The sequence below is a fragment of the Protopterus annectens genome, chromosome 7.part0, assembly GCF_019279795.1.
Source record: "Protopterus annectens isolate FY-2018-M chromosome 7.part0, PAN1.0, whole genome shotgun sequence".
NCBI classification, from domain to species: domain Eukaryota; kingdom Metazoa; phylum Chordata; order Ceratodontiformes; family Protopteridae; genus Protopterus; species Protopterus annectens.
The window spans coordinates 786,174,672-786,200,389 of record NC_056739.1 but is presented as its reverse complement, the minus strand read 5'-3'; the positions used below and the strand labels follow the sequence as shown (position 1 = coordinate 786,200,389).

Sequence of the window (25,718 nt, the reverse complement as noted above, 5' to 3'; positions counted from 1 at the left end):
GCCAACATGTGCAAGATGCTGAGGGTGGTGCCATTGCGAATGCTGCTGAGCAACCCACAGTGAGGAGAGGGAGAAGAGTGTACAGACCCAGGGTAACCTACCAGGGGCTACATGAGCTGGAGATAGTGGAGCGCTATAGAGTGGACAGAGACCTCCTGCAGCAAATTGTTGAGCTGTGCAGACAACACCTCACACACAGAACCAACAGATGGGTACCCATCCCAGTGGAAACCAAGGTATGTGTTGGCCTAAGATTACTAGCCATAGGTACCTTCCAGAGACCAACTGGTGATGTGATGGGGATTTCACAGGCATCAGCATCCAGGGTACTGCACCAGTTCCTGAATGCCATGTCAGCACTTGTCGGTGATCATGTATATTTCCCCAATTCCTGTGAGGCATTGGCCAGCAATATGCGTCTCTTCCAGCAAATAGCGGAATACCCTGAGGTAGTGGGTGCAATTGACTGCATGCACATACACATCAAAGCACCAGCCGGTGAGTGGGGTAGGCCTACATCAACCACAAGGGCTTCCCCTCCATCAACTGCCAGATCGTGTGCGATGCCCAGGGCATAATACTGAATGTGTGTGCTGGCTGCCCTGGAAGCTACCACGATTCCCATATCTGTCATCTGATGCAGCTGTACCAGACATTTGCCAATGGGGACATCACTGACGGTCACCTAGTGGGGGATGCTGGATACGCACTGGAGTCGTGGCTGATGACACCCATCAGAAATGCACACACACCTGAACAAGAACTCCATAATGAGACACACACACAAACACAAAATGAAATCGAGCATGTGTTTGGGATACTCAAGTCACGGTTCCGGTGCCTGGACACATCTGGTGGAGCTTTGCAGTACTCACCAACTACATGTACCCAAATTGTCATGGTATGTGCCATGCTACACAATGTGATCCTGTGAAAACACCTGCAGCAGGAACAGCATGGGGCAGGGCCAAACAGCCCCCCACCATTGCCAAGGCCATCACAGGCAGAGCGTGACTCGGAGGAGGAACAACCTGAGCCTGCCCCAGTAGGCGGAAGGAGGAGTGCCCAGTATGCCTTGGCCTTGGCAAAGAGGTAACGCATAGCACATACACTGGCTCAGTAGGAACCCTGGAAATGATACCTCTCTCTGACTCGAACATAAAATAAAAGGGATGCCTAACTTGACACTACCTGTTTTCAAACATGTATAGGGAGTGTACTATGTGCATCTGACATAGGCAGCCCTGCAGCACCACCTGAGGCATGACTGCCATGCTTTAAGCAATATAAAGAAGTTCTAAGCAGCTTTTACCACTATTTAGTATATGCAAACAAAATTGGCCATGCTAACTAGCGCAACGTCGGCAACGTTGAGCAAGATCTGGCAAAGTCGGGCAAAGTTGATCAAAGTCAGGTAAACATGCTCATATTTTCTTTACTGTTCCTTAAGCAGTCTGGTCTGCCCAGCATGAAAGTAAAAAGCAGTGGCAGGGCTCGAACCCAGGCTACTGTGCACTATAGTGACAGTACTGAACCACTAAGCCATGACAGCATTTCACTGGCACAGACACAGCAGGACAGTTGTACACTAATGCAAGCACAAAGAAATTCTGTATCACACCCCTAAAGAGGCATTTGGGTAACCTCCCCCACAGGCCTATGCAGACAGAGAACAGCAGGCCAGGCGGTGTGATGTGGGTTGGGTAGGCTATGAAGTCACAATCTAATATACGTGACATTGGACAGTAAGATCTGTAGTACAGTAGTATGCCTCAAACCAGTACGATAGGCAACAGTACAGACTGAAATGGTGTACCTTACATAGCAGTGCAGGCATAGCAAATGTGTATAAGTGTCAGGTGAACCCCTCATCCTATGCACACCCACAGTAATAATCATGTGTGCCCCTGGGTAGAAATGTACAAAGAATAGCTGTCCCCCCTGTATGTATAAATGTTGATAAGTCTATGCAAAGTGTCTCATGGAAGCCCTGCAGGCACAGCATGATCCCTGTTGATTTATGACACAAAGGTGAGCCCTGCTGTAAAAATACAACTTGATTTTCCACACACATATAGTATAAATGTCTATACCAGGCATGCTCACACACTTCAACAAACGTAGTGGATTTCATTCAGCATCACACTGAAAGGTCATACTGGGCATGCTCACACACAAATAAACAAAGCAAATGTCAGGCAACAACATACTGAAAGGTCATACTGGGCATGCTCACACACTTAGGCCATGTCTGAGTACAGCAGTGGGCCACACATATCTGGCAGTTGCGTGTTTTTCCCCAGGAACCTGTCACTATTCACCAATCCTGCCTTGTGCACACAGTTATATGAAAACAGACACATATAATATATTGGAACCCTGTCATAATCACACTATGTACCACAAGTACATAAGGTGTTAACAGAAAGTGAAAAAGCAAAGAAGATCAATAAACCTGCAATCAGTATCATCAGTAAACAATGTGCACTCCAAATATTATCCAATCCATGTTCTGGCAAAAGAATCTGTGAAGGAGTCCATAGAGAACCATGACGCTTCCTTCCGCTATGTCATAAATAGCAATGTACACTCATATATGTCCTGAGTCAGTGCAAACTGTAAATGACTGACATTGCCAACATCCTGTCAGACAGGCTCATACATACATATCCCCCTCTCACTGATAAAAGGCCCTATCATCATACCTGGAGATTGTGAAAGCACAGATATCACATATAGAATGGGTAAACAGCTCCTTCCAAACCTGAAAACACGACGTCTATGGGATTACATTGTTTCCCTAGCTGTGTCATAAGTGAACTCCAGAACAAACAGACCCTGCACCTGAACAGTCTGTTGAGCCTCACCCTCTGTGCAGGATATGAAACTGTTGAATGTGTTACAGCAACGTTTGTCGCACTCCACAAGTGTTGGTGCACAACAGACCATGGGAACTATTGTCTTATAAGCCTATTAAGCCTGATCTGCAAGCCCATGGAGTCCATCATGATGGAACTCATAAAAAGAGCTATTGGGAGCCTACAAACACCCAACCCTACCAATTTCAGTTTGGTCATGGGCAGATCATGGTTCCCAAACCTGCTAGACTGTTTTCAAGGCAGTCACCCAGGACATACATCAATGAAATGAGCTACACACATCCCACATAGACCTTGAAAAGCCCTTTGCCAACATCCTAGACACATGTCATATCCACAAAATCAACAACCTGTGCATAAATATGTCTGTCATCTGATGGATTGCCAACTGGGACACAGATAGATCACACAAGGTAAGAAGTGTGGTCTCCTGTACAAGCTGGTAACAACTGCTGTCCCCCATGGCTCAGTCCTGGGACCCCTCCTGTCCAGTGTATACTTTTCAGAAATACAGTCAAACACATGAGGGCTATGTTTAGCAAAATTTGTGGATGACTGCCAAAAAGTTGTCATAATCAGTGTTTGGGAGAACAGAGACATCCTTAAAAAGGGTCTCAGTCAGACAGATGTGGTGTCAAAATTATGGTCTCGAGCTACAGTCATACAAATACCACATAGGTGCCAACACCCTAAATATAGAGGTGATAATAAGGGATCTATGGACAAATGTGGATAGTCATCTCTACTACCAGAAACACATTCACAAAGTGGTCAGAAAATCATGCTATGTGTTCCCACAAACTGCCAAGGTCTTTGCATGTAGCTCAAAGGAGGTTCCCTCTACTCATCAGTCATCAGGCCCGTCAGAGAGTACCACAACACACTTGCGATGAATCTGACTAGGCACCTTCAGCAGCTGGAAAGACCACTGAAGTACCTCAACAAGAGGATTACTGGCTTCAAATAGTTGCCCCATGCAACAAGACTGAATTTAACTCAATCTGTACTCTGTTGCATACTGTCTACTCAGGAGGTCTCTGCCAAACAGACAGGTCCATGTCATGGCAACACTCAGATCTGCTGAGTTACAGCTCAATGGCACTAAATATACAGACCCAACTGATATTGCCAACATCCTGGCAGATAGGATCAGTGTTAACTTTACTCCCCTCTCACCCATGAAAGGGCACATCTCTATAATGGAAGACTGCAAAGTTGCTGTCATCACGGCTGCACAGGTAAAAAACACTCTCCAAAGCCAGTATGACAGCATCCATGGGACCAGATAACTTCCCAGGCTGTGTTCTACACAAACTACAGAATGAACAGGCACCACACTGACGTACCATGGTCAGTCATAGCCTCACCTCAGGTTTTGTGCCTGCTGAATGGTGCACAACAACGGTTATCCCACTACACAAGGGTGGAGACACCATGGACCCCAGGAACTAGTGCCTCATTAGCCTGATGAGCCTGCTGTTCAAGGCCATGGAATGTATCATCATACAACTTATAAAAAAAGACATTGGTAATCTCCAAACTCAGGACCACAACCATGTTGGGTTTGTTAAATGCAGATCATGTCTCCTAAATCTGATAGGTGACATTGAAGCAATCACCAGAACCATAGACAAGGGTAAGGTGGTTCTCACAGCCTATGTAGATCTTGCCATGGCTTTCAACACCATTCTACACTCTGGAATTATAGATAAACCCACTAAACTAGGTATAAATTGCTATGTCACAAGATGGGTTGCCAACTGGCTTACTGACAGAACACACACTGTGAAAGTAGCAGACTCCAAGTATGACTTTGGACCAGTGGTGAGTGCAGTACCACAGGGTCCAGTCCTGGGTCCTGCCCTGTTTTGTATCGACTTCCCTGAAGTAAACTTGGAAGGTCTGTGGCTAATGAAGTTTCCAGATGACTGCAAACTAGGAGCCATAATTGTAAATACTAAAGATGTGGACATCCTACAAAAGGGCCTCACTGAGACAGATGGCTGGTGTCAAAGCCATGGCCTCAAGCTCAATGCCAAAAAGTGCATTGTCATCCCCTTTGGTAAAAACTCTGTAACCATGAACTACAACATAGGCGGTAGTATGCTTAACACTGAAAGTATGATAAGAGACCTTGGGTCACAGGTGGACAGTGGACACACCTGTGATAATCACATCCCCAAAGTAATCAGGAAATCCTTCTATGTGGCACACCTCATCACAAAAGGTGTCTCATGCAGAATAGAAGAGGACATTGTTCCCCTCTACTCATCACTCGCTAGATCCATAATAGAGTACAACGCCCCTTTTGCTATGTACCTCACTAGACATCTACAACAACTGGAAAGCCTGCAGCAATACCTCACAAAGAGCATTAGTGGCCTGAAATACATGCTATACACAGACCATCTCAAAATGCTCCAGCTGTACTCTCTCGCATATTGCCTGCTCAGAGGTGATCTCTGCCTAACATACAAAGCTATGTCAAACACAGAGCTGTTGGACATGCTCCATGTAAAACACTCACAATCCCTCTGATCTTCGCCCCCAAAACCACGTGTGAAATACAAAAGAAAGGGGTGTATCCATTTACCTTATGGATACCCACACCTTCAGGTTAGTGGCACAGCATGAGGCCTTGGAGACCATGCAAGGGCAAAGCTGCTTATCAGATTGTAGCCTGCTACAGATCACCTACCTTGTCTCAGGAACCTCACTCAGTATTCCTGAGAACAGTGGAAAATATAAAAGTCCTATCAAACACCATTATATGAGGCGATTACAACTACCCAAACATTGAGTGGGAGAATTACTCGTGTACAATGTCCTTTACCAATGTTTCCTAGAGTTTAAAAACTCAAACGCCCTGGAACAGCTGGTCACCACGCCCACTAGAGGTGACAACATAGTGGACCTGATCATCACCAACATGGGGTACCAGTGTTCCACAACAGAGATAAACCCCTCGCTGGTAATATCAGATCATAAAGTAATCACACTGGACATCCACATCCCCCCCCCCTCCCCACTCAAGGAAACCACTGTGAAGACATTTTCAAAAGCAAACTGCACACTTCCCAAGACCAAAGTGGAAAGTTCCAAAGCCCCCTTGCTATAGGATAATGCTATACAATCTGCCAAATAATTTGCAAGTGCATTCTATGAACATCTATAGGGATGCATGGATCGAGACATCCCAAATAAAACCAAGATGCACTCCTCCAAAAATAAGAAACCAGTCTGGTGGTCATCGAACATATATAAGCTATACAACAGAAGGAGGAAAAGAGCACATGATAGAGCAAACTTCACAAAAGGAAAGGCATCACTGATCATTATTAGGAAGACACAATGATCACTCATAAAATAATTCAAGGCCAGTTTCTAAAGACAAATTGCCAAGGAATGTAAGAATAACAACCACAAAGCCTTTGTTAGCTATACCAAACATTTAGGTGGCAATTTCCAAATATGCTGACAGCTACTGAAAAATGGCAATAAATACACTGAACCAACTTACATCACCCACATCCTGGGGGACAAGTTCAGTGCAGCCCCCCCCCCAATCACCCCCAAAAGGGCCTGTGTCCATCCCAAAAGAATGCAGAGCCCTAGACCTCATGGGCATGCAGGTAAAGACAGCCCTCTCCAAAGCTAAGAACACAGCATCAATGGGACTGGATGGTGTCCCAGGCTGTGTCTTACACCAGCCCCAAAAGGAACTACACCCTCACCTATATTCACTATCCAGACTCAACCTTATCACAGGCTATGTACCCAAAGAATGGCATACACCAACAGTCATCCAGCTCCACAAAGGGGGTGCCATAACAGAACCTGGAAACCATTGCCCTATAGGTCTGCTCAGCCTGTTCTGCAAAGCTATGGAGCAAATTATCATGGAACCCTTAAACAGAGACATTGGGGACCTCCAGACACTGGACTCTACCCAACCTGGCCTTGTTAAAGGCAGATCCTGCCTCCTAAACCAGGTTGACTTATTTGAAACAGTTACCAAGGACATAGATGGAGGCGAAAGTAGTCCACACAGCCCACCTGGACCTCACTAAGGACTTTCGACACCATTCCCCACTGTCATCATGGACAAGCTTACCAGCTTGAACATTAACAGCTATGTCACAGGATGGGTGACCAACTGGCTCACAGATCAAACACACATGTTCAGAGTTGCGGGTGCCATGTCCGACTCTAAACCACTAACAAATGGCATCCCACAGGTCTTGGTCCTGGGACCCCACCTGTTCAGTAGATACTGCTCAGAGGTACAGGCAAGGACAGGAGGAGTATGGCTGAACAAGTTTGCAGATGACTGGTAACTGTGGTCCATAATCGACTCGACGGCTAACACAGACATCCTCCAGAAGGGTCTTACAGAGACAGATACCTGGTGTCAAAACAATGCCCTCAAGCAGAATGCCAAAGAATGCTTAGTCATCCCCTTTGGATAAAACAAAATTAACACAGATTACCACATAGGTGGTAATCCAGTATGTCCGGAGAAAGTAATTATGGCCCTGGGGACCCAGGTAGATAATAAACTCCCCTTTGATGACCACATGGCCAAACTGTTTAGAAATTCCTTCTATGTAGCCCACCTAATGTCACCTAATGTAACCCACTTTGTCTAGTCTGATGATGTCACCATCCTACAAATATACATGTGGAAAAGAGAACTTCCAGTAATGTGTATAGCATGTTGTGTTAATGCATACTCCTCTAGTATCATAAAGTAGTTTGATCGGGGTTTGAATCCTACACTTGACAACTGGGTGTGTGTGTTTGTGTGTGATCTCCTTGGAGAAGCGCAACCTTTTTGTAGACTACTAAAACACCTTAAAAGTGGTATACTCATCTTTGTCAAGTCTGATGATGTCACCATGCTACAAATATATCTGTGGAAAAGGGAACTTCCAGTAATGTGTATAGTGTGTCGTGTTAATGCATACTCCTCTAGTCTCATAAAGTAGTTAGTTAGGTGTTTGAATCCTACACTTGATAACTGTGTTTGTGTGTGATCACCTTGGAGAGGAGCAACCTTTTTGGAGACTACTAAAACACCTTAAAAGCGGTATACTTATCTTTGTCAAGTCTGATGATGTCACCATCCTACAAATATACCTGTGGAAAAGAGCACTCCCATTAATGTGTATAGCATGTTGTGTTGATGCGTACTCCTCTAGTATCATAAAGTAGTTAGGTAGTGGTTTGAATCCTGCACTTGACAACTGTGTGTTTGTGTGTGATCTCCTTGGAGAGGAGCAACCTTTTTGGAAACTACTAAAACACCTTAAAAGCAGTATACTTATCTTTGTCAAGTCTGATGATGTCACCATCCTACAAATATACCTGTGGAAAGGAAATCTTCCAGTAATGTGTATAGCACGTTGTGTTAATGTGTACTGCTCTGTTATCATAAACTAGTCAGTTAGTGGGTTGAATCCTGCACTTGATGAGTGTGTGTGCTCTGTGTGTGTGACACTGTTGGTCAATGTGTTGTGGGTTTTGTTTTTACTACTGTATGACATATCACTATGACAGCAGTATGTGCATTGCACATGTCAGGTAGCTGTGTGGCAAATACATATACGTACATGTGACCTCAATTATTTCATAGGTGGGAACCCTGCTTTCTCCATGAACACATCTGTTATCTTTACCAGAGTGTGCTGCCACTTTCTAGACCTTAGGTCACATCTGTATGCTTGTGACAAGCTCAGCTACTGCAGTGATCCCTGGCCTAGGTCATCCGTGTCACACACACTCATTACGGTTTCTATTGAATAGTGTGAGTGAGGGTTTATGTCTGAGCTATATTTCAGACCTGTTCAAACGCAGCAAACTCTGTCAATGATGGCTATTCATTATAGGTGTACAACAACCTTTGCGGATATGCATACAGACCCCTTATTGCTTATGTGATCCTTCGAGGGATTTCAAAATACCTTTGGAAATGTGATTACCAAAGGAGAGATGACATAACACTTGGCTGTATGTACACATCGGTACCTGTTCAACATGTTGGGGGCTACCACCTATGTGGTACCGTGGGGATACTATGTTTTGTAAAAGTGTATGACTATGCTTTAGTTGGCTTATAGCTTTACAGCATGGGTTTGACAACAGGTATCTGTCTGTATGATACCCTTGTGGAGGATGTGTGTGTCATCTGGGGAATGCATTATAGGCCACAGTATGCATTTCCAGAAGTGGACAGACATATCCCTACTGTGTTTGCTTGTACCTAAGAGAGCTATATGCCAAACAGGAGTGGTCCCAGGAATGGATGCAGGTGAATACCACTGGTTACTGGCATAGTATAGTACCTGAAGGATCCAAATGTTACTGTGTGTCCTACATCTGTGTGTCAGTTGTCAAGACATCATCTAACAATTGTTTATGGTCAGGCTGTTGAGGTTATGTATACTACCAGAATGCAAACCAATGACAGATAGTAACAGTATCACCCACAGCACAGTGTCAAACCATGTCATACACACGTTTACCCAAGTTCCAAGATGTGTGTAGTACAATGCATACTGGCCACCAATAGAAACTATGGAGCGTTAACACTGTGTAATACAGGGCATGTCACCCTGCCCATGTGTCCACTATGCACGTACATGCAGACAGTGCACCTCCACCATGTTCACAAATGTACACCTGCAAATCTGTGCTGCACACATCCCACACATACTGTCCACTCTCTAACACATGCTGCCAATGCTACACACATCAGCCAAGTGGCACGTGGGTGGACAATACACTATTGGAATTAACACTGGTGTAAACAATACTACATTGACAATCATAGCTTTAATGCATCATGCCTGCTCAGCTACACCTTCAAGGATATCATTACACTTTACTGCTGACAACATGCTAACATTGCTATAATGCTCTAAAGTCACCCTGTGCATCAGCACCATGTTAGCCTGTTCCTGCATCAATGTTACAGATGACAGGAGGTGGCACAGGTTTCATCATATGCACAGGGTGTGTTGTTGGTTTGCCAGAGGCCTACATTGAGCCATACAATTGACATGTGTGTGTGTGTGTGTGTGTGTGTGTGTGTGTGTGTGTGTGTGTGTGTGTGTGTGTGTGTGAGGGCCAAGAGTACTGGTATGGGCCAATGTTGATGTAATGTGTGCAGGTATGTGTTAGCCCTAGGTGTCTGGTTTATGTGTGTGTGTGTCTGCATGCACACAGTTCCACCATGTGGCTGCCATATACAGGGATTTGTGAGACAGCCACAGACTCTACCTGCCAGGCTTTACAGATCACCGTCTCTGGCCATGGATATGGTACCTGTGCCTGGCAGGGGTGCTACTGACAGTATCAGGTACTAAGCCAGACTGGGTACTATCCTCAGAGGTAGACAGATGTACACTGGACCCAGGTCCCTGCTGGGACTGGCTAGAGCCACGTGCACGTGGTCTTCTAGGACAGTCTATGGACAGCCCACCCCCAACATTGCTGGAGCTGGTACTGGCACTACGGGAGTGGCTGTGACTTTAGGGACGTCCGCGGTGACTGCCAGCTGCTGATGTTGCTGGCATACGTCCACTTCGACCTCTCAACCGTCCCGCACTGTCCTGACATATGGACATGACATTGCGGAGGACATCTTATGTCTCACCCCAACGTCTATAAGTGACCTCAGTGTAATTATGGATGGCACCTGCTGGGTCACGGATACTGTCATTTAAAATGGTGTTATGTGCCCTCTGTGCCCTTAGTCCCTGTCTGGTGTACCGTTCCATACGTGCCTGTGCCTCCATGACAGCCTGGAACATGTGTGAGGTTGTAAGACCTGTGGCATGTCTGCCAGGGGCATGATGACCAGCAGTGCTCCGACAAGAACCCCTGGACATCGGCCTACGTGGTACCGTTCCAGACATCTGGGTATGTCTGCTGTATCAGGATGCATGTGCCATAGATACCACACTGTCCTGGCCAATGCCAACTGTACACTGTCCCTCAGCTAAGGGCATTGGTGATGGATGTATTGGCAGTATGACTGTGTGCATGGATGGGGTGGACACTTGTGTACTGTCGATTGGTGGCCCAATGACAGACCCTGGCAAACATGTCTGTGCCTCAACACACCTATCCTCATTATCACTATTTGTGTCAGTGACATCAGGTTCCCTGCTGCAGTGAACCAGCCCAACCTCAGCACCTGTGAGAGGAAGACAGGAAACACACTTTACGACTTGTACATGATGTCGGAACACATGCACACGTGCACACATGAACACATGCACACATGCACACAAATACACTCCTCACTAAAGCAGACACACACACACACACACACACACACACACACACACACACACACACACACACACACACACACACACACCACCAGCAATCCAGAACATAGTCAATAGCAGTTGATGATGGGGTGCAGTATCACAAGCCAAACAGTCATGTCACACGTGTCAGCATGCAGGACGTGTGTTGTTCAACAGCATGCAGTGCCAGTGTTGACAGTCCTTGCTAATAACAGTATACATGGCTTTGATGCATGTGTGTTGTTGTTCAGTGATTGGCCTCACCCTGGAACGCAATGTGTACATTGACACAACATTGCTGTGCAAGTCTTAAAAGCTCTTCAATGTCCTGTGCACCATCACTCACAGGTATACATACCATGGCTAGATGTGTATCTGTGTGTCACATAGATATCCATTTCTGATTAGAGCGTCTGTGTCTTTAGCAGATAATTGTGGACACAGGTTTAGCTCATGCATGCTATGTATACACACAGGATGAGTGGTGCATGTATACCTGATGGAATACCATTGCTCAACATAGCCATTGTACAGTGGTTATGGTGAGTGTAGAACATATTGTGGACATGCCAGTGCCAGCCATGACATGGCATGCTACATCACAACTGCAACATTAAACATCACACATACCCAATGTGTGTCATGTGACCTATACACTCAATAGCATTACAAGACATATATGTGTCACTTTGTGCAAATGGTGATTGCTATGCATATTGTGCATAGGTGCATATGTTTGCACACACACAACATTGAGGTGTATAGCAATGAATGCTATGTGTAGTACTGTGGTTACTGTAACTGGATGGGGTGTAGTACCATGAGCCATCATCATGCAGCATCATTTGGTCACTCAAGGCTACTAATGCATGCCAGACCGGCAACTATCATGCTGTACCTGAACTGCAGTACCGTGGCTACATTCACTATTTCACAGACAGTTGTTACATGGGTTTGTAAGGTGCCCAATAGGGAGCATTGCCTAACATGAATGTGTTGTGTGTTGAAGAGTGTCGCACCGCCACATTAAAGGCCTCTACCCCTCAGGTATATTATGTGTGCTGTGTGGATGACATTTGGGATACTGGAGTGTGACCTTACAGTGGGTGTCCGAATATGCCATGTGTAGCATATTAACGTGTACTGCGTATGACAAAGTTGTGTAAGTTGTGTGCATGTGTATCAACTCTGCCTATCCAATGTCCACTACAGTGTAGCCACAATTGTTTGGGATACTCTGTGTATTGCATGTGTTTGATGCAGCTACTCCCGTTACTGAGATGTGCATAGTCTCACAGCACACATGCACAGCATGCATTATGCATAGGTGTGTTACATGTGTACATGGCCTACACCTCACCTATGACATGCACATGTTATTTGCAGTATTAAATGTAGAACACACTCACCAGCATGGGTCTGCTGCCTTGCTGTCACAACAGAGGGACCTACAAGGATATGAGACAGTTTGTCAGTGGCAACAACTGTGGCATTGCTTCTGTGGGTTTGCAATCTTACAGTAGTACAACGGTTGACAGTCACAGGCCTACAGATTATGTTCCAAATCAGTATTGCACAACACCAGGCTCCACATCTTCTAACTACACAGTACACATCTCACATTTGCTTGATCTACCAATCGAGGTAACAATAGTCTACAGATATGCCATGTTACCTGCATGCTCCATGTGAACTTGCTGGGTGGCTCCGGCCTCCATGATGATCCATGTGTGCTGTTGTTGTTGTTGGCCAGGAGCCACCAGGCTCAGAAGCAGCTCCTCCACTCTGGTGAGGGGGAGATGGATGGTTACTACACCACCTTGGCAAGCTGTTGTCTACGGACATCAGGCGCACACTGCCGGACATGTCTAAGTAAATCACTGCAGTGATGGCGTACCTGCTCATATGTTCGGTTATGCATGCCTATGTCATTTACCCTACGGACATCTTGTCACAGTGCAGTCCGCTCATGCTGGTCCTGGCTGGTTCTGGAGAAAAGCAGGGTGTGGTGCTGAACCAGACTGGTTGTTATTATTTCATCCTCAGCTGGACTATAGGTAGGGTTGCGATGGTGGGCCATGAGCCTGGAAGACAATGAAACAATATGTGTGAGCAAGTCATGTGGCACACAACATTCTAAAGTACAGGTATCACTGAACTGCCATATATAGCAACCTATTGGCTGTCAGAGGATACACACTTTCAATACCACATATCAGTGCTCAACCCACAACTGCCTGACAGTGCCTGGCACGCTCTATATATTAAACCATGTTCTGCACAGCAACAAACAGAAACCAATATGTAATCCTTCAAAGCCCCCGGGCCTGTGGAAAATATGGCCCAGACTGCAGAATCCTTTATAAACGCATTCTATGAACACCTTCAGGAATGCATGGATCATGCAATCCCAAATAAAACCAAGACCCAATCCTCCAAAGGCAGACGTCCTATCTGGTGGACCCCAGCCATAAACAAACTATACAATAGAAGGAGGAAGCTACTACATGATAGAGCAAAATCCCAAAAAGGGAAGGCATCTCTGATCAGTATTAGAAAAAAACTACGGATACTCATAAAATCGTCAAAGGCCAGCTTTGAGAGAAAAATTGTACAGGACACTAAGGATAATCACAAGGCTTTCTTTAGTTATGTTAGGAACCTGGGTGGGAATGCCCAGATATGCTCAGAATTAGTCCAAAATGACAAAAAATACACCAAACCCACAGACATTGCCAACATCCTAGCTGACAGGTTCAGCGCAAACTTCTCCTCCCCCCTCCCCACCAAAAGGGCAAATATCTATCCCAGCAGAGTGCTGCCCCCCCTGACATCTCAGATGCTCAGGTAAGAGCCACCCTCTCCAAAGCAAAAAACACAGCATCAATGGGACCAGACGGTGTCCTGGGCTGCGTCCTACATGAACTCCAAGAAGAGCTAAACCCAAACATAAAACTACTGTTCAATCTCAGCCTTACTACAGGATATGTACCTAAAGAGTGGCGTACAGCAACGGTGGTCCCTCTCCACAAAGGTGGTACCTCAACGGATCCTGGAAACTATCACCCCATAAGCCTGACTAGCTTGGTCTGCAAAGCTATGGAAAGGATCATCATGGACCTCATAAATAAAGATATTGGGGACCTACAGACACTGGATCCTACCCAGTTCGGCTTTGTTAAGGGCAGATCCTGCCTCTTAAACCTGGTCGATTTCTTTGAAACAGTCACCAAGGCCATTGACGAGGGGAAGGTGGTCCACACAGCCTACCTGGATCTCACAAAAGCCTTTGATACAATACCCCACTCGGGCATTATAGATAAGTTCACCAGCTTAAATATAAACCCCTATGTCACTAGATGGATTGCAAACTGGCTCAAGGACAGAACCCACATGGTTAGAGTTGCTGGAGCCATGTCAGACTCCAAACCAGTTACAAGTGGCATCCCACAAGGCTCAGTCCTGGGACCTCTCTTGTTCGGTATATATTTCTCAGAGGTACAGGCCAACACGGAAGGACTGTGGCTGACCAAGTTCGCAGATGACTGCAAACTGGGAGCCATAATCGACTCTCCAGCTGACACAAGCATCCTCCAAAAGGGCCTCATAGAAACAGACAACTGGTGCCAGAGCCATGGCCTCAAGCTAAACGCCAAAAAGTGTATAGTCATCCCCTTTGGCAAAAACAAAGTGCCCACAAATTAACACATAAGTGGTAATCCATTAAGTATGGAAGAAGTAATTAGGGACCTGGGGACCCAAGTTGATAGCAATCTCTCATTTGACAACCACGTGGCCAAAGTGGTTAGAAAAACATTTTATATAGCCCACCTAATCATGAAGGGATTCACATCTAGATCAGGGGAGGTCATCGTGCCTCTTTACTCATCCCTCATCAGGCCCATAATCGAGTATAATGCCCCTTTTGGGATGTACCTTACCAGACACCTGCAGCAATTGGAAAGACCCCAAAAGTACCTCACCAAGAGGATCAAAGGGCTCAAACAGATGCCATATGCTGCCTGGTTAAAGAAACTCCAGCTCTACTCAGTGGCATACCGCCTGCTCAGAGGCGATCTGTGCCTGACGTATAAAGCCATGTCCAACCCAGAATTAATGGACATGCTGCACCTCAGAAAATCCAAATCCCATCGAGCTACGCACTCGAGAGACTTGAACCTCAGCACTGAAATAAATAGGACATGCTGGAGGGACAGATTCATAACCCAGAGGCTCCCTTCACTCTGGAATAAAATCCCAGTCCAGGTTAGGCAAAGTCCCTCATTGACTCTCTTCAAGAGGAATCTTGATAAGTGGATGGGGGATCGTAGGTTTACCCCGGGTATCATGTCTGTGTCACTGTTAGACAGAGGCACAGTATACTAACCTCGAAAAAGGGCATAGCAAAATTAATTTAAAATGGGTGGCGAAAGCCAAACACACTCTGGCTAGGCTTATAAATGCCCTAGGGCAGATAGCCTAGTATGACCCTATGAACCTATGAACCTAAGACTATACAACAGTGCATGGCACACTGTATGCAACACAATGCACTACCTAGCCACAGGAGGTATATATCAAGCTAATGCATAAAGAAATATGTCATCCATTGCAATGATTGTAAAGTCCAGTTACAGTATTGCCAGTATACCACACTAGTTGTTGATGGCAAACTCCTTCCTAACATATGTGCACATTTGTGAATATAGGTAGCATACTGTTGTACTAGACTATACATTTGCTAGATACGCACCTATATCCTGTAACACACATATGACCGAGGCCATGGTACAGGCATACACACACACATCAGACATACGTACCAGACACAAAGGTATGGCAATCCACATGACCTTTACCTGTGTACCATACAGTACTGTGTGTCAGTAGTTACAAAACCTTATGCCTGAGGTATGTAATCTGTGAGGACTACAGGGGACACACAAAACAGTGGTTCCAAGCAATGTGGACATACACCATACTGTGCTGTTTAGGCCTACAGCTTCAGGTAGTACTACAGTTCATACGGGATTTGGATTCACCAGCAGTACCAATCAATAAGCATACATGTACTGCTTTAGCCTACAATGGCGCACCCCAGTCAACACCAAGGGACTACGTCAGACTGTATGCCATACTGCTTTTACTGCCCAGCAATAGCATACACATCTTTTGCTGGGATCAGAGCTAGGACACAAAATACCATGACAGAAACAGTTTCCCACTAAGCTATCACACATATACACAACTTTGACACATTCACCAACACATTCACCATCACACTCAGTCAAACTCACATAGCAATTATTGCAACAAGTACATGTGGGTGTGTATCGGTTCATAGTTAGGTAATAGGCTATTGGCCCTAGGGCCTATAGAAGCCTAGCCATACAGTACCCTGGCCTTTGACACCCATGCAATTTAATTTCATGTGCCCCTGTCAAGCAGAGCCACACAGGTGATTCCCGGGGTGTATTTCCTATCTCCCATCCAATCATCAGGATTATTCATGACGACTGCTAATGAGGAGCTTTGTTTGCTATTGATAGGTAGTTTGTTCCAGAGTATGGGATGTCTCTGAGATAGGGATCTATCGCTCCAGCTTGTTCTGTTTATTGAGGTGACAAGGTTTAGGTCTCTAGAGCGTGTAGCTCGTAGGGATTGTGATCTGTTTACGTGGAGCATGTCCAACAGCTCTGGGTTTGACATAGCTTTGTATGTTAGGCAGAGGTCACCTCTGGGTAGGCGGTATGTGACACAGTCTATTTGTGGTTTTGTGAGACAGTCTGCATAGGGCATCTGTTTGAGGCCGGTAATATCTTTGTGAGGTATGTCTGTGGCCTTTCCAGTTGCTGTAGATGTCTTGTGAGGTACATACCAAAAGGGGCATTGTACTCTATAATGGGTTTTATGAGTGATGAGTAGAGGGGAACACTGACCTCTTTTTCCCTGGATGACACACCTTTTGTGATGGGGTGTGCCACGTAGACAGATTACATGACTAGTGTGGCACTGTGATTATCAAAGGGGAGACTACTGCCCACCTGTGTCCCATGGTCTCTTATCACACTTTCGGTGTTAAGTAGACTACCACCTATGTGGTAGTTCATGGGTACAGAGTTTTTACCAAAAGGGATGCCAATGCATTTTTGACATTGAGCTTGAGGCCATGGCTTTGTCACCAGGCATCTGTCACAGTAAATATGAGCCTGTCTCCTCTCTCTCTCTCTCTATATATATATATTTTATATATATATATATATATATATATATATATATATATATATATAAACATCCATTGGTGTATATATAGATATACATATAGACATATGTACAGTCCACCTTTCATGGTGGGAATATCAATTATGCGAAGGTTGTGAGGTATACAGTTATGTAATAATATTGCACAGTCTTATGCGGAATGCATTGAAGGTGTTCTCAGCCCATGTAGCTTTAGCAAGCCTCACTGGCTGCAACACTGCAAACCTAACAAATCATACCCACTGCGTTTAGCCACCACATGTCATATACCAGTACTGTATGCTGTCTTGTTTGCCACACATTACAACCTACATAGAAGTATGCACATAACAGCCTTCACCAACATATATATGTCCACTCTTCACAAACAGTTGCAGTATGTCCCTTGCTCTATGCACATGTACAGATGCTAATATATCTGACACAGAAATATCTCTCCGTATGTGTGTGCCATACACACACAAGGTCCACACTGTTGTAAGTCCGTGGACCTCACGGCTGACCTGTTGGGCCTTGCTGCAACAAGAACAGGTGTCACATGTGAGCACACAGTAATATTAGAGGGTGTATATATAGCTGCAAATGCTAGATTAGCATACTAGCCTGGTACAGCAGTTGCCAATGCTAAGCTACACGTTAATATGACTATCATGCATGTGTTACTCTGTCACATCCATGTTTATATAGCTGTATGTGCTACTCCCCCAAACAGCCATTGTACACACTACTGTACAGAACACAGATAACATGGATCAGATGTTTGACATTTAATGCTCAGCTACATATGTCACAATTATGTCTGATGCACACAGCTACACACTGATTTGTCCATGGCAGTAGTTAAGCAGGGCATCTGTGCATAGATACGTATTGCTGCCACATATGGATGTTTGAAAGTATGTAGAGTACTCTTCAAAAACATCTACTACATGCCAGTAAATACATATCTGTTACATACCTTTCCTTTGCATGTGTTTGTAGTTTTCAGTTCCATGTGTCTTTTATTTATTTATTTATTTATTTTTTCTGTTGATGTTGATGTGGGTGGGTGGGTGTGTGTCTGTCTGTCTCTCTCTCTCTCTCTCAATAGCTACAATGGAATGATTGCATGTGTGGTCAGCAAGTACAGCCTGCTTTTATAGGTATCTGCACATGTGCATGTGATGGCCTCTGCACCATTACAATTCCACACCTCAATGGGTATGTCTAATCTCAAAACATTTGTTGGGACATATGTCCTATTTTTTTAGAAATATCTGCATTTACTTTGATGCATGTGCCCTGTTCAAATACCACAATCTTGGTAGCCTGTTGCCACCAATCAATCCTGCATGCTGTTGGAATGTCCACTGTTGTTCTATATATGCATGTGTTATGCTTGCTGTTCAACTGTTGAAACGCTGGTGTGTTGGGTTAATGGGAATACTACTGCATGCTGTTACAACTAATTTGGAATGCTGTTGGCTGTTACCAACCCATATTGTCATTGTCCCACCTCAGCTGGGGATGGCACCTGGCACCAGTAAGTCCGTATCCATTGAGGTGTGGAATTGCATTGTTTATGCACATACAGTAGGGTGTAAAAAGATACCTCCATTAACAACTTATATATACTTATAGTTTACACTACATTCCTGTTGACTGCAGGTATATATCCCCTACATGTATTATTACACTAGGCAATGTCCGTTAAATTGTGAAATGGGTTTTGCTAGTTCTTTATATACCTGACCTGTATCTGACATACAAAGTGTCCAGGATGCAGATGTTACTGTTACGTATTTATATATTTTATTTATATTTATATATCTACATACCTGGATGTGTTCAGGTGACATTGTCAGTTATATTTTAACAGCCCCCTACATTTCTAGCAACACACTGACATTTCTGGGAAACGCAATAACAAGCTACTCATGTGCCAGATTAACCTGTAAATGCTGGCCATGAACCAACAGTTGAGGACTGTATATATGCTTCACAGCTACTGGCACTCCCTTCATCCACTTTACATGGGCCTACCCAAGTGTGGGTTGACAGCGCTTAATACAACAGTACTATTTCATTAATGCAAGAGTACTACAACATATTGAAGAAAGTGACATGGACACACTCCAGGAATTATACCTTTTTTAATTACATTACACACTTTTCTAGAGGCTCTCTCATTTATTTGATATATCAGTGCATGCAGAAGACTTATTCAAGACGTATTATACCTTTATTAATGGATTACAACACTCTTTTTCAGGCTCTCTCACTTATTTTATATAACAGTACATGCAGAGAAATTATTCAAGACTTATTATACCTTTACTAATGGGTTATAACACTCTTTTCAGGCTCTCTCACTTATTTTATATAACAATACATGCAAAATAAATACTAACCTGCCTGGTGGCGCAGCCTTAGCAGCCTATCTGCATAGGCTTTCTGATTCGTAGCACGGACACCTGTAGCTGTGAAGTAAATTAAGTGATATTGAGACATACCTAACCATAATATAGACTACGATAGCAATTCTTACATACTTCATTCCATGGCTACCTACTCAGTAGTGGGGCATTTTCCATCCCACGGGCCTCCTGTATGCACTGGTTCAGTTGATCCTCCTTGCGTCCTTCAGGTCTGAGTAGTGGTGTCTGACCTGCTCACCAGTCCGAGGGACGACTGAGGAACTGGTGAGATCATGAGCTAGATGGTTCCAGGCTTCTGCTTTGTATTTGGTGCCCTGGAACTGGCCCTGCAGGAGTCTCTCATCATGATTATGGACGAGGAGCCAAACCATTACTTTTGACTCCTCAATGCCCCAACATTGCGCTCGAAATCGAGAGCCCTCTCCAACACCGGCCATGCTGACTGCAGATGGGAGCTACAGTCAGTTATGGCAAGTATTCCCGCCTATGGAGCTTAAATATGCCTCATTTCCCACACTTATTTGTCATTGGCCAGTTTTGAAAAATCTCAGCTGAAAGCACACCTGCTTAGCAATGGGTAAACTTCCATTGATATGTATGTGTGTGTTGAAAGTACATGCATATGAAAAGCTGTCATGGCTTAGTGGTTTAGTACTGTGATTATGGTGCACAGTGTCCCGGGTTTGAGGCCTGTCATTGCTTTTTATTTTACTACTGGCCAGACCGGCTAGGAGGTGTGGCTGACTTTGTTCAACTTTGCCCAACGTTGCTCGACGTTGCTCGATGTTGCCCGACATTGCCCGACGTTGCCTACGCACAAACATGTTTTGTTTGCGCTAGTTGGTGTGATGCACAGGTCCGTGCAAAGCCATTGCGCTAGTTAAAGCAGTGCTAAGCTATGAGCAGTTATACTTAAATGTGCTTAATACTGGTAAACTTTGATTAGCAGTGCTTCACATTGCTTAAGATACATTACTTATGCATTCATCAGTATGCATAACCATTTCACCTTCTTATGTGTATATATACATATATATATATATATATATATATATATATATATATATCTATATATATATAAAATATCGTTCACTACTACATAGGCCATTTCAATGCTTTTTACTAAAATTTAACAGATAAATGTCAGGAATTATTTTTATGTATAGATTTCCTACAGAAAATAGAAAGGGGAGTGGTGGGACTCGAACCGGGAATACCTCTTCTTTGTGAGAAAGCTCTACCACTATGCTATTGCTATTTGGCTTAATTTGCATATAAGTTTCTTATTATCCTCTTCGATGTCTAAACTGCTAACTGTAGCTAAGCAATGGGCAAACCCGCGCAAACACACACAAATACGGGCAGCTATATCGGGAATAATAAAAAAAAAAATAAAAGTTTTACATTTTTTAATTGTACAGGGGTTTAGAATGTGGGGGAGTGTAGTGTTGGGTATGTACACATTTGAGTGGACCCGCTCATATCAGTTGACATTTGACGATTGAGGGACTTACAGGGGCGTGGATTTTTGGACTGCTCGGCAGTCCGACATGCCCCCTGCACTCATGCATGCTCCGTGTTAGCCTTAGAGTAGAGTCAGTGCGCCTTCATGAATATGTATGGTGCGCTGATGTCTTACTCTTAGGCTGCAGTTTCCGTGTAAGACTAATTTAGTCTTACACGAAGGATTAGTGAATCCTGGGGAATGTTATTCACAAATTTGTTGTATTAATGAACACAGATTTTATTTGTAGCTTCCAACAGTTTTTGTTGTGGAAGTATTTCTCTTTCCTCTAATTCCTCTCTTAATCTTTTTGTATATATTGTGTCTGGAAATTCTGGGCTTTTTGCTTATTAGTAACAATACATACTTTCTTTCTTATCCTCGCTAGTTTAGTCTATCGTCTTTATGGCTCTTCTTTGACCTATCAGTTTTTGTGATTTTTGTGGACAACTACTCCCTTCTACAACAGGGGAGCCATCCACCCCCTGGGACTGGCCCCATTGCAGGAATGTTTCTGTATTTTGAGGATTCTACACTGTCATTTTTGTTCCGGTCCTGGCACCAGTGCGCCTACCAGGATTGCGCACTTTTTATCCTGGGTCTTATGCACCCAGCTATCGCTTTATATTTGACCTACTGTTGTCCATGATATATGCTATATAAAATACAGTTTATATATCAGTGTTGTCTTGGTGAGATTTTGTGAAAAAACAAGGTCCACCTAGTGAAGTTGCTCACCAAGACTTGAGGATGAATTCATTTTCAGCAATACTACTCTGCTTTGCTTGCTGACTTATCTCTCCACTTGACCCCTATAGACAGTGTAGAGTAGCCAGTTATCCAGCATGATCTTTGGAGGTGGAAGAAAACAAATACAGAAAAAATCCATGCAAGCATTAGGAAAACATTCAACACTTCTCATAGGCAGTAAACATTATGGTATTGAAATGGCTGAAAAATACTGGAAACATGAGCCACACAGCATCATAGAAAATGATGAAATCTATATCACATGGGATCATCCATTACCAACAGTTCAAAAGATAGATGCTAGGAAACCAGATATAGTGGTCCAAGAAAAGAAGATATAAGTAGCATTGATCATTGAAATTACCACACCCAGTGACTACAGTGTCCTGCATACAGAGATGCACAGAGTCATAAAATATCAGGATTTGCAAGCAGAAATGAGAGCAATGTGGAAGAAAGATACCCAGATAGTCCCAATAGCAGTAGGAGCAACAGGTCTTATAAAATCGAGTCTACAATCATATTTAGATATGCTACCAATACATGTAACTCCGTACAAATTGCAGAAGGAGTCATTACTGGGCACATTGTAGGTGCTGCAAAGAGCACTTTTGTCTGACATCAAAGAGTGAAACAATACTAATTTCATGAACTTTAATTGTACTTTGACATAGGAATGGGGTCAATTCTTGCCATGCTATTAGAAACCCAAAAGATTTGGAGAAATTAAAAAGCGAGAAGCAGTAAGTGGAGATGAGGACTGAATCCCAAACCCTGAAACTATTAAGCAGAGATGTTAAGCACTGAGACACCATGCTATTGTTATTTACCTTAAGTAAATAAAAATAAGGGAAATAACACAGAAATAATTGTAACTGCCAATAAAAATACAAAACACATAAACAGTTGAGTTCTGAACCAATGAAACTTAAAAATAAAAACACTTAAGCAAAGAACCACTGAAACTTAAAGCACTTTGAAGTAAAGAGAAAACATTTGTTTTTATTTTGAAACACTGCTGTGAGGTAAGTTCACAAAGAACTGGGTAGTTAACATTACAGGCCAAAAATACAGTCCGTAACATAATGGCTTTTCAGTTTCTTTTTCACGACATGTTCTATACTGTCACTATGAATTTATGAACATGTTTTATTCCTGTCTCTTAGAAGGAAACTGAACACACAAAGATCAACAGACTGGGAATCACGGTTACAGGATGGTAAGTCATAAATAAGAAGTGTTTTTCTGGGAAGTGCATGGTTTGATGATATCAATGTTTTTGGAGTCAGCTGGAAGGTATATCTTCTGTCATGAAAACTGCACAAACTTAATATCCCATTGCATAAACAACCACTGAGGAGGATTTTTAGTGTTACATCTGATGTCATGTCAATTTGTTTACTAGTGGCATGCTACAACTCTGCTTAGTAGTATGTTACAGCTTTGCCTAATGACGTGCCATATTTTTACCTTGTAACATGTTAGGGCGATGTTGTAGAACTGTACCTCCCCTGGGGCACAGTAGCAAGTCCCAAGTAAACCCCGCTCACCACCCAATACCCTGTGATGTATTCAAATAAAGAATGAATGTTCATGTTGATGTCTTCATCGGCGGCATGAATATTCATCAGGTATTATCTAATGCTAAAGAAACAGCAGTGTAACTCCAAGTAATTTTATTTGTACGTTTTTGCATGAGGCAAGCCCCCCCCTGTACCCCCCACACCCTTCCACAAATTAAATATACCAACTCCGAAATCACAGTACATTGAGGAAAAGGGTAAATTTCCCATTCTGCTCTGTACCGCAGCCAATGTATGCATGATGTCACTCTCAGATCTGCATAGCAGTCAATCATGCATCATTTGCATATGATATCACAACCATTTGGCATGTCAGTCACACAAGACATGCCCACTTCTGTGCAGACCATCCGGGGAGATACTGTTCTACAGCAATACCCATGTTAGAGCTTTGCTTGGTGACTTTCCATATCCATACCAGGTTTCATGTTATGGCTGTGCTTAGTACCGTGATCATTCCTTAGCTGTACTCTGCTGTACATCCTTCTTATGCCCAGTGGTATGTCACAGCTATGCCTAGTAGCTTCTCCAGTTTCATGCTGCAGCTGTGCCTGGCAGCATGAATATAGCTGCAAACTGAGGCAAGTCATAGCTGTGTTCCTAGGCATGCCTATAGCTCTGCCTAGTGGCATTTCCTAGCTGTGTTCATTAGTATGTCATAGTTGTGCCGGAGAAAAGTAACACAAAGAAACTACCTGAGTTACTGCATATAATAATAATATTAATATTATCAGCCCTGCTTCAAAAGGCATCTAGAATACATTTTCCCTTTGTCATTAACTGCTTTGCCCACTGTAAATTCTGCTTAGGCAGCCAGGGGACTTCATGTAGGAAGAAGTTGTGATTGTATGGCAATACCAACAGTTAACTGGCATCAGCGCAGTTTGTAGAGGGTAAGGAAACATATGGCAGCTGACAGGGATAGTAAGTGGAACATACATAGCACAGTACAAAGGTGTAGGCAGTGGTACTAAGTAGAACACACACAACAGTGTGAAGGTGTAAGCAGTGGTATTATGTGGAACACACATAGCACAGTGCAAAGGTGTAGGCAGTGGTACTAAGTGGAACACATATAATATAGTGTGAAGGTGTAGGCAAGTTGTAGGCAGTGGTACTAAGTGAAACACACAACAATGTGAAGGTGTAGGCAGTGGAACACACATAGCACAGTGTGAAGGTATAGGCAGTGGTATTAAGTGGAACACACAACACAGTGAGAAGGTGTAGGCAGCAGTATTAAGTGGAACACACATAATACAGTGCAAAGGTGTAGGCAGTGATACTAAATGGAACACACATAACACAGTGTGAAGTGGTGGCAATGGTACTAAGGGGAACACAAATAACACAGTGCGAAAATGTGGCATTGGCACTAAGTGGAACTTACATAAGACAGGGTGAAGGTGTAAGCAGTGGTACTAAGTGGAACACATAACACAGTGTGAAGTTGTAGTCAGTGGTACACACAATACAGTGTGATGGTGCATGCACTGATATTAAGTGGAACATGCAACACAGTGTGAAGGTTTAGGCAATGGTACTAAGTAGAACACACATTGTGCAAAGGTGTAGGCAGTGATACTAAGTAGAACACATATAATACAGTGTGAAGGTGTAAGTAGTGGTATTAAGTGGAACAGACAGCACAGTGTGAAGGTGTAGGCAGTGATACTAACACATAACACAGTGCGAAGTGTGGCAGTGGTACTAACTGGAACACACATAACACAGTGAGAAGTGTGGCAGTGGTACTAACTGGAACACATATAGCACAGTGAGAAGTGTAGCAGTGGCACTAAGTGGAACACACATAAGACAGTGCAAAGGTGAGGCAGTGATACACACATAATACAGTGTGAAAGTGTAGGCAGTGGTACTGAGTGGAACACACAAAGTGCAGTGCAAAGGTGTAGGCAGTGGTACTAAGTGGAGCACACACAGCACAGTGCAAAAGTGTAGGCAGTGGTACTAAGTGGAATACACATAACACACTGCAAAGTGTG

At 43.8% G+C, this 25,718-nt stretch overlaps 1 protein-coding gene across 6 annotated transcripts in view; it reads left to right on the top strand.

Moving 5' to 3' along the window:
• ARHGEF15 (Rho guanine nucleotide exchange factor 15) overlaps window positions 1-25,718 on the top strand; it is an 879,095-nt gene that overhangs the window by 574,717 nt on the left and 278,660 nt on the right. For 5 of the 6 annotated variants that reach the window (XM_044077316.1, XM_044077320.1, XM_044077317.1 and 2 more), the window contains one exon: window positions 23,296-23,348. In XM_044077316.1, the coding sequence (XP_043933251.1) occupies window positions 23,296-23,348 (53 nt within the window). The remainder of the gene's footprint in view (window positions 1-23,295; window positions 23,349-25,718) is intronic. The other variant, XM_044077318.1, reaches the window with a different exon arrangement.